The 10989-nt window shown below is 43.0% G+C and overlaps 2 protein-coding genes across 2 annotated transcripts; one reads left to right on the top strand and one right to left on the bottom strand.

Annotated features, from left to right (window-relative positions):
* Positions 1 to 942: 942 nt before the first annotated feature.
* On the bottom strand, positions 943 to 2998 carry LOC107627918 (uncharacterized). Its single transcript, XM_088506216.1, has 3 exons — positions 1921 to 2998; positions 1165 to 1652; positions 943 to 1110 (listed from the first exon to the last, which is right to left on the bottom strand). The coding sequence occupies exons 1-3, from the start codon at positions 2996 to 2998 to the stop codon at positions 943 to 945; spliced, it is 1734 nt and encodes a 577-aa protein (XP_088362342.1).
* Positions 2999 to 6358: 3360 nt separating this feature from the next.
* LOC107626086 (protein FAR1-RELATED SEQUENCE 5-like) lies at positions 6359 to 9493 on the top strand. Its single transcript, XM_016328865.3, has 3 exons — positions 6359 to 8740; positions 9033 to 9329; positions 9446 to 9493. Exons 1-3 carry the CDS (start codon positions 6359 to 6361, stop codon positions 9491 to 9493), a joined length of 2727 nt encoding a protein of 908 aa, XP_016184351.1.
* The last annotated feature ends 1496 nt before the right edge of the window (positions 9494 to 10989 follow it).

The following is a 10989-nucleotide window of genomic DNA, read 5'->3' as shown; positions in this document are numbered from 1 at the left end:
TTCCCATGAAATTTAGTCTACCTGTGTAAATGACATTTGGATTTGGTAGTTTGTGTGGATGCCATACAGGGATGCACGTATTTTGTCGAGGGTGCCTGCGGACTTTCTTGGTGCTCCGCATGGGGATTTATATACGGCGGTCATGCCACTTATTCTGTTCCGCTGGATCGAGATTGTTAACATCGATAGAGTCATGCGGCAATTTGGCGGCAAACAAGGTCCACCGAACCCTCCATTAAACATAGACACCTTCCATCGCCAGTCGGCTCGAAACGACGATGGATGGTGGCCCATCCGCCTGCAGACATGGTTTGAAGTATGGGCAAACAGACGGACTGTATCATATCGGCTAGAGATTGATAGGGCAGATACCTTGCATCCCAGTCATGATTATTACAGGTGGTATTGCTCGAGAACAAAGAGGTTTCTGTCACCCCCGGAGGCCTTCCATGATCCCCGAGGAGATGATATTCCGAGAGGGGCTCCGGCAGAGTACGGTAGAGGCCCAGTCGTTCAGCTACCAGCAGTTTCGCAGGACAGGAGACGCCATCGTTCCCGCCGTGGAAGATATCAGGCTGTCGGAGCTGATGAGATGCAGGTCCCAGACACTCCAGTTCCGGATCCAGGTCAGGTTAATGTTTGGAGTCAACAGGATCATCCACCGGTGGATGTGAATTTCCCTGGAGATGTCTACTACCCGCAGCCTTTCGTCGCAGAGGACCCCTTTCAGTCATCCACGGTCCATCAGTATAAGCCTTACAATAGTACCTATGAGGAGGGTGGTTCATCGCAGGGGGGCGGTACACAGGACCTGATTGACTCTATGGATCGAGTTGGTTGGACAAACTTTTCATCTTTATTTAACGGCTAGATCAATTCATTCCTTCCCAGGCATCACCACGCACACCCACCGACTTAGGACTTGCACTTCGACCGTCTGATTCAGGTAGTCACCCCCCTGTCGGAAGGAGGAGATCTGTTTATGTAGGTGACACAGCCGGATCCCAGATGCATCTGCGTGATTCCCTCCCTGTTGGCAAGTATTGCCTTTTGCAAGAACTGTGAGAACATCTGGCCACATGCAACCTGTGCTTCTGCCTGCCGACTCTTCTAGACAAACAACGCATTTAAACGGTGGTACGTGGACTTCACAATTGCACACACCAGAAGGTTACGAGTGCCCTTCATCACGGAGTTGATACACTTAGAAAGGTTCGTTGTCATGTGACCATATTGGCGCCCCTCATCGCGGTGTTGGAGCCATTTCGGTGGCTCTAACCCTCTTATCCAAGCCATCATTGCCGGGGACGTGGCTGGATCCTCCGCGCTGATTAACTCTAGGTAGTACTGTGCCTGCTCTTGGGTCTTCGAGTATGCCGCGCTAACAAGATGTCTTTTGGCTTCTTTACTCTTGAAGTTTGTTGCGAAATTGGACGCAATGTGTCTGACACAGTAAACATTGTGTTCCCAGCCACAACCCTCTCGCTCCAGCGCAGCCTTTATGGCAGCATGCCTGTCAGAGATCAGTAGAACATCTGGTTGCGGAGCCACATGTCTCCTTAAGTTGGTCAGAAAGAAGTACCATGCATTTGTGTTCTCCCGTTCCACTAGCGCGAAAGCTATGGGAAGAATGTTGTTGTTTCCGTCCTGTGCTATTCCCATCAACAAGGTACCAGTGTACTTACCATACAGGTGTGTTCCATCAATCGAAACTAGAGGTTTGCAGTGCTTGAATGCCTCAACACACGATGGGAATGACCAGAAAACTTAATGAAACATGACGCTTTCACGATCGAGGGTGTTGCCGACGTAGTATGGTCGGGTTTGTAGGTCAACAATTGTCCCTATGACGAAACGGCAAATTCGTAAGAGCATGAAAACTATTACAAAACTAGTATGCAATCCGATAGATAGGCTTACCTGGAACAAAGGTTTGCAACGCATTGAAGTATCTCTGTAACTGGTTATAAGAATCATCCCAGTCTCCATAAATTCTCGCTATTGCCTTTTGCTTCGCTAGCCAAACCTTTTTGTAAGACACCTTGTATCCGTATGCCGACTCCACGGACCCCTGCAACACTTTTATGCAAATCGTTGCGTCTGCTTGAACCATGGGGAATATGTGCTGGCATATGACATTTGAATCCAGTTGAGCATGATCTTGGGAAGTCGCGGACGCCAAACATGTGTGAGGCCCTTGGTATTTTCGAACTTCCCAAAATCTGGACGCCCTCGTCTTCGCAACCCTCACCATCCAGGAACATTGCTCACCAAAAAGTTTGCATCGACAAACATACCTGGTATGATCTGACTCCACTACTTTGAATTCCTCACTTCGACGTATGTTATAGTTCTTAACAGCAAGCATTGCTGCATCCTTAGTCAGGAATTTCAGGCCAACCTCTAGCTCCATTTCACCTGTCAATCCATAGTTACTGGGTATGTCCTCTGCATTCGTCGAGTTCATTGGACCAAGACTGAGGTGCAGGTAATGGTCGGGGGTGCCGCTGGAAAGAGCTCCGACCCTTGCAACATTGATCGGTTCAACAACACTTGGGATGACCCTTTCGCCCTGAACCGGTTGGGTTTCCGGAACAACCTCTGCTTCCTCTCCACTATCATTCTCAATCTCGTCTTCCTCAGATGAGTCAGCCAACCCGTCGGCCATTCCTTCCGGATATGCAACATGGACATTCGGGAAGGGACGTCGGTCAGGTATTTCTGTATTCTGGGCGGGGGCCACGAAGGCATTAAAGGACGGACTACGACCCCTACCTATGTCCAAAAATGGAATGCCTTCACCAGCACCGGAATTTCGCATTTCCTCCACGTTATTCGAACTAGATGAGCTTCCCCCCACATCTTGGAGCTTCACGCAGAGTTCCATCGAATAGATGCTTCCGATGCTACGATGATATGAAAACATCATCGACACGTGCTGGTCAGATTTAATGTGCATTTTCTGATATGTAAACGAATTAGCTACAGCAACGGGCATCCTGTAAATAAGCGTATTGATCTCCTTTTTTCCAATCAGCCCAGTGTTCATCAGAATCATATTTTTAAGTTGTTGCAGACAAGACTGTGGGGAAATCATTATCCAAAGTGGGTCGTCACACATAAAGGTCACTCCCTCACCTGTATACGAAATTTCACCATTGGGATATATGACCACATAAATATATTCAGATGCTATTATGACACCCAAAAATTAGTGAAACTAGCTCCTGTGAGAGTGGAATTTTCGGAGAAGAAAGAAGGGTAGAAGAAGTGAGAGTGAGGAATGTGGGTTTACTTTTGCTGGCGAAGGGTTTTTATAGCCTAGCCGTTGTCCCAATTCGTGTGCAGTACACACAAATTTGTGACATTTCGTGTGCGGTACAGGAGAGATGGATTCTAAACTCAGCCGTACACCCATTTCGCTTATGCCTGCCGTGAATTCCTCCTTCCATTTCGCTGCTGCCCTCATGGAAATGGGATATCCATTTCGTGTGTGGTTGGCATGACATGGATTGCCCATTTCGTGGGCACCATAATTGAAATGGAGTTCATTTTCATTTCACGGGCAGAGGCCACAAACTGACAATGCGCATTTACAGAAAGATTTCCAGCCATGCGCATTTTGGGAATTAATGTTTTTTAGATGCGCATTTAGGTAAAAAAGCCTTGAAATTCCTTTCTCTCTTGATCTAATCAAATAGGACCATTCTAAAATGTTTCAATAATTATTTGGAACATTATAACTGTTCTAAGTCTAAAAAATAAAAATATTTTACTTAATATATGAATTATTTATTTATCTAGTATAAAAAGACATTTTTGACCAATAAAAAAAATGATAGTTACTACAAGGCTATCTCTAATAATAAGATAAATATGTCCACAATATTGTTATAATTTTGTAAAGTTCTTAAATGTTTTTATTTAAAATTTTAAACTAATATCAAATTAAGATCATTTTTATTTTTTATAATACTTATCATTTATTATTTATTTATAATCAATTTTATACCATAATAATTAATATTTTAATGTATATATTCATTATTTCAAACATTTCTTACCAAATAATTCATTATTCCAAAATTGATGAAGATTTAGTTTGAACTTGGGACTTTTATGTACCTGCATGCTTTCCTTGCCATTAAGCTATGTTATTCCTTAATATTTTAAATGCTCATTATTAATTATATAGTAAAAATGTACAATAATTTTTTTATATATTATTTTAATTTTATACTCACTTATATTTAAATTAATTATATTTTTTACTATTCATAATTATTAATATAAATATAATTAAATATGTATAAATAAAAATAACAAATATTTTTATTAATTACAATATAATTATTTGTTTACGATTACATGATAGTTATTAATATTATTTTTTAATAAATACATATAATATATATGGGTCGTGTTAGTGTACAGATCAAAGTTGATATAGATATACAGATTTGTTTTGACTTAGTTTTAGATGTTGACACGTGTTGTTCCTTTCTTGCAGCATGTAGCTGGCTCAGTGGAGGGGGCGTGAGCTCATGGAAGGTGGGATGGAGCCGGCTTGGTGGGGGTGTAGTTGAACGGGGTTTTGATCGTCTCGCGTTCCGTTGGAGGGAGGCTGGCGACATGGGCCTTGTTTGGGGCCAAAAAACCAAAAAAGGTTGGAACCCAGCCTTTGGGTCTTGGCTTCAACCATCTGATAACATTGAAGGAAGCCCTAAGTGCAGTGAGGAGGACCGACGTCGCTGTTGTTGTTGCTGCCGCTCGTGTCGGTGGCGCGCGGGATCCGCTCGTGGTCAAATTGGTCCGAGGCGGTGAAGGTGCTGGCCCACTGCGCGAGGCCCTAGTTTCATCGTGGTAGGTGTGGAGTTGAGGAACAGCGAGTCGTCATCCTGGTAAGTAAGGAGCTGCGTGGTCCCTATCCTCATTCATCCTTCATAATTACCCTTTAATAATGGGCAATGGTATAGGATTAACCAGATCGTGAATGGTGTCATGTTCTTTGTTGTGTTAGTGTATAAGTGAGAAAATACAGTAGATAGAAAATTAGTTAAGAGAAGTGATATTTTGATGCTGGGGTAAATAATTTTTTAATCCAATTGTAAGAGTAATTAATTTTGTTGGAAAAATATATGTTGCAGGAGGCAAAGAAAACAACGAACAAGTGCTGTAATTAGAAGCTAAACAACTATAGAGTACTTAGTTTGGTGTTATGGATGATGATTCTTGGTTTTGAAAATGGTTAGACTAATATTAATAGAAAATATTGTTCCTACTAACATTTTTCACTTTTAAGGTTACCATCCCAATTAAAATTCACCATATAGCTCATACTGAATACTGATGCTTTTACATTTCTACAATGATATGATTATATAAAGAAGTGATTTTCCATTCCATCAATTTGACTAGATTGTTATCCATTTAGTTACTCTCTTAACTTCCTCATCCATTATTACATAGAGGTGTATGTATGAAATTGTCACATGTGAGGTAAATAAAGGAAACAGCTAGCTGCCTCAAAAGATATACAAATGTCCCTGCTTACCAATATTGAATTGAATTTCCAATTCTTCACCTTACATTGTATTTTTCTACTGCTGTGTAGTTTTCATTTAATTTAGTTCAATCAAAGACGTTATTTATTACTCTGGGAATTGATTGGATGGTAGGCAGGATAAGGAAGGTTAGATTTTTTGTTTCATGCCATGTATGGGATTCACAATGAAGCTTGTATAGGAGGTATAGTAAGATGTTCAACAGGTTGTATATTATAATACATGTTATTGGTTAAAGTATGTTAATTCCTGTGGTAATGAGGTGGAGAGGGTGCTCCACCCCGTCGTTAATAGGTGTGACGAGAACCGCTTTGTCCCGAACCAAGGCTGTAGCTTGTTAGTATTTTTGTTGATGTTATTAGTTAAGAATAGTTACAATTGATGAGCTATGGTGAGGGTGGTAACACCTCTATGAACCATGTTTTGCACTGAACCCAGAAACAGCTGAATTAATTTTACTGTTAAGAAAGAGAGTTGATGGTAGCTAATTTGTCGATTGGTTAGTTATGCGCTTAAATTTTTTTTCTTTTGCTGTGAAGGTGTGGTTGGATTCACCAGTTATTAACGTTGTATTGTATTATAATGAGTTGCTTTTCGTCAATTTGAAATAGTCCTTGTTGAATTGTATGTTAAAATAGATTCAATGCAGTGGTTGTATACCTTATTTATGGAAGTGAATATTTCCTTCGTTGTATATTTGTGGTTCTAGTTTTTAGTGTATATCTGCTGCGATCATGACTTGCATTTATTTTATTTGTATGGATTCAGGGTAGAACGTTGCACAACGTTGGCCGATGGAGTTCAACCGTATCTTCGACAGTGAGGGTCAAGACTCGGATGGGGACAGTTCAGATGATTGTTCTGGACATTATCATGGTACTGACGAAGAATACGATGAAGAGGAGGGTTTTGAGGCCCAATGTGGTCCCAAAGCGAGGGAAAAAGGTGTTGGTGATGGGGTCAATTGTAGGGGGTCTGGCAGTGCAAGTGAGGAGGCAGGCGGCATGCCAAGCCGGCAAGTCTTCGCGGATGACTTCCTGGGCAGAGAGTTTGCAACCGAGGAGGATGCTTACGCTGCGTACAAGGAGTTTGCCAGAGTCAGGGGTTTTGGAGTTCGGAAGGGAGATGTAGCTCGGGTTAATGGGGTTTTGGTCAGAAGAGACTTTTTTTGCCATCGACAAGGGACAAGACATCCCAAGCACTACGACCGTCCTGAGCGAGTAAGGGAGGAGAGGCTCGAGAGCCGGACGGATTGTAAGGCAAAGTTAAAGATTTACTACGATGTGCAACACAGCGTTTGGAAGGTGAGAACCATCATGGACGAGCACAACCACGAGCTTGCCCCGGCGATGTTCACACATCTCCTCCCCAGTCACCGGAAGATGAGTGACGGCGATAAGGCACAAGTGGATAGTTTCAAACAGTTTGGGATTGCAACATCAAAAATAATGGCTTACATGGCTGGGCAGTCTGGTGGATATGGCATGCTTCGATTTACGAAGAGGAATTTGTATAATTATGTTCATCGGCAAAGGGTTGCGCGAATATGTGATGGTGATGCAGCAGCAACTATCAGTTACTTGGAAGGGAAGGCGAATGCAGACATGATGACGGTCGCACGCTACACACGGACTGAAGAGAATCGTTTGGGTAGCCTATTTTGGGTGGATGGTGAGATGATGTCGGATTATCAGGTCTTTGGTGATGTCCTGGCATTTGATTCCACGTATCGTTCTAACAAGTACAGGAAGCCGCTGGTGGTTTTCTCTGGTTCAAACCACCACAGACAGACATGCATATTCGGGTTCGCGCTACTGGAGGATGAAGAGGTTCGAACTTACCGGTGGGTGTTGTTGAACCTGTTGGATGTTATGGGACAGAAGAAGCACTGTGTAGTGGTGACGGATGGGGACAAGGCGATGCGTACTGCAATTGCGGAGGTGATGCCAAGCGCGACGCATAGGCTGTGCGGGTGGCACCTGGAGAAGAACTGCGTTCAAAGGGTTAAGGACACAGAATTCCGCAAGGTTTTTAAGAAAGCTTTGTATGCAAATTTTGAAATCGACGACTTTGAGGAGTATTGGAAGACATCGGTTGAGTCGCTCGGCCTACTTGATAATATTTGGGTTCAAAGCACATATGAAACCAGAGAAAGCTGGGCAACGGCCTACCTAAGGGGCACCTTCTGTGCGAGATACAGGACTACTTCAAGATGTGAAGGCATAAATGCTTTTATTAAGGGATTTCTTAAATCGACTGATAGCATTTTGGAGCTCGTACACAGTTTAGATCAGGTTGTAAAAGATTATCGTAATAATGAAGTAACAGCCCAATTCTATTCCACGTGTTATACTCCGGTGCTAACGACCGGCCTTGATTCGATCGAGCTGTTTGCCTCAAAGGTGTATACACGAGCAGTTTTCAGAGAAGTAAAGAAACAGATCAAGGGCGTTGCTACGTTACTGTTTCGGGGCAAGGATAGCATTTGCACCACTAGTGTATACCAATTTTTGAAGATGGGAAAACCTAAGAAAACACACAAGGTGTTGTATGATCCGAACGAGGAAAAGATTGAGTGTGAGTGTTCAATGTGGAACAGTGAGGGAATTCCATGTAGTCACATCTTCTGTGTGATGAAGTACGAGGGTTTGGAACAAATCCCGGAGAGCCTTATTTTGAGCAGGTGGTGCAAGGATGCAAAGGACTGGCGGTCGAAACCATCCCAAGTTACAGATAGCCATCAAGGACGCTTGCTTCGATATGGTGCCCTTACCGGGCTGATGAGTTTGGTTGCTAAACTTGGCTCTGAAGATGCCGAGGAGTTTGTGGTGGCTAGGGATGGCATTGCCAACCTCGCGGAGGAACTTCAACGAAGAGCGTACGATCGGGTCGGAAGCCAACTTGGGCTGTCGTCGCTGTCGGCACTCAATGACCCACTGGTTGCAAAAACAAAGGGGGCTCCGAGAAAGGGCAAGGAACCGGAACCGGAACCGGGCACACAATCTGAGGTTCCAACGAAGCGACGACGTTGTACAAGCTGTGGGGTTCCTGGTCATACAAAAAGGACATGCAGCTGGCGTCGCGAGCATCGCGGGGCCGGCACTGAGGGTGGAAAGGTCCCAGGTTGCGTGGAGTGCTCCTCTGATGTCCGTAGTTTCCCGTCCGCAACTGCGAAGGTAAAGTTTTCAGGGAAATTCGATGTTAGTGTGCGAGTTATACCCTATTCTGAGCCACCTAAGCTAGGAAACTGTTAACGATGACACCATACGATAGACCAAAACTTAATAGAATTATTTGCATTATAAAAAAAATGGTTAAGTAGGTTGATGAGGCTGTTGGTCATGCATTAGCGCGATGTATTTGGTTCGTAATAGATGTTTCATGATAGTTCAATTCCAGTGATGCATTGCATGCATGAGAAATGGGTTATAGCTGCATTTTGGTGAGTTATATGACTGTTGTATGCAGGTGTGGGAGGCGATTAATTCCGACACCGGCGACAACGGCCGCACCGCTCCAACCCGTGCTGAGGGTGCAGAAATGACGTCCAATCATGGCTGTAGTCGTACGGCTTGCAACCCCCTAATGGGTGTTGGGGGTGGGGGGACAAACATCTTTCTCGGCGGGCAACACATTGAACAGTTCTTTGCTTCGCAAGGTTGCTCGGTCAAAAAAGGAGAGTCTCATGGAACCGCTGCCAGCCCAAGTATGTCTAATCCGACAAGGCACACAAACGACGAACTGTTCGAGCATTGGCTTTCACAGGTAGATGTGGAAAAACTTGTGGTTTGTGTTAAGTTGAGTAATTTTCCCCTATTATGTTTTTATATTAAGTTGCATGGATTGTTGATGGACTGTGCTGGTTTTGACGCCGTGAATAGAATGCTGCGGGAAGGCCCTCGTCCAGCAGAAGGCATGGGTGGACATAGATGCAGTGACATGGCTGTTGAGAAGAAACAGGCATGAGCAATTTGGCTTGCATTAGGCAGCACCATAACACTGGGATAAGCATGTTGATGGGGTCACATTTTTCTTATTATACTCAGAGGACTCTAGTGGGCATGCCTATTGGTGACTTGGGGTTGTAATATTTCGGTGTAAATTCAATGATCACTTGTGCAGTAGCTAGTTATTAGGGGAGGACATGTGGTTGTGAACCTATGAGGTCTACTAGTACTGTAACACTTCTCTGTGTAATAGAGATGTCCATGAATTTGTATTATGATTAATGAGCTGTTCTCTGTTCCTAATTTGTGAGGTGTTGATGGCATGAAAATGATAGAAACACGTGCTGAAATAGCTACTAAGAACCATGAATCTGCAGGGACGGATACATGTCCACTGGGGTGGGGTCCACCAACCCAGGTGTGGCTGAAATTTTATTTCCCTAGTAAAATTCTTTATTTGGTGCCAATACATAGTTAAATTTTTTCCAACCATCACTGAATGGAATCAATGAGATTGATAGGAAGGGTGACGCAGCAGCGAACAAGTTCGTGACTCTAATAGTCACAAAGAAACAAACTTGTTGTATTTGAGTCGGTAACTTTCAGCTGCACATGATAAAGCAATTGAAAATTGGGATAGACCTTTATATATGGTTGAGTGGAAATCCTTCACGAACGTGTGGGTGTAGATATCTATCATGAATTTGTTCAGTATCATAGCAAATTTGTTCACTGGAGAAAGCTGTTAGATATCTATCATGAATTTGTTCACTATCATAGCAAATTTGTTCTCCGGAGAAAGCTGTTAGACATTGTTTTCATTACAGTGACAAGCAAATTATGTTGTCGTTAACAAATGAAATAGCCGTGCAACCAAATTTGCGTTGTCTAGGTTCCGATAGATGGTTTCAAAATGCAGAAAAATAATCACACAAAAATTTGATCCTTTTTTATTGTCATCTTATTTTTGCCGATGTAAACTACTCTTCTCGGATTGAAAACCTCTTGGAAAGCCCTCATGGGCTTACCATAGAATAATATTTATGTTTGCCATTGTTAGCTCTTAGTGGCCCAACATAGAAACCCAAAAAAAAAAAACACAAGTCATGAAGAGCAACTATATCCCCGTTAACTTGAATCAGACCCCAAGAGTGTACAAGATGGAGGAACATGGGTTGTGTTACACATGTCCTATGCAGATAAATAAGAACCTTAAAACCTTGTTAGTTTGCAGTAACCTATACTACGAATTCCGGGACCTCTGGTGGGTTCCATGTACATCCAAAAGGATACCGGTTCCAGTAAAGATTCAAAGTATATCCTTTAAAAATTACATAATCAAAACAAGCATATAGGTAAATTTCACCCTGGCATGCAAAAAAAAGGTTCCTTCCCATAAGGTAGTGACACAAAATATATACCAAGCAGCGCCAAAATATATACCACGCGCAACCGTTCCAACCAAAATGAACCCAATG

Source organism: Arachis ipaensis, chromosome B2 (genome assembly GCF_059453495.1).
Source record: "Arachis ipaensis isolate K30076 ecotype BB chromosome B2, ASM5945349v1, whole genome shotgun sequence".
Classification (NCBI taxonomy): domain Eukaryota; kingdom Viridiplantae; phylum Streptophyta; class Magnoliopsida; order Fabales; family Fabaceae; genus Arachis; species Arachis ipaensis.
This window is presented reverse-complemented; position numbering and strand designations above follow the sequence as displayed.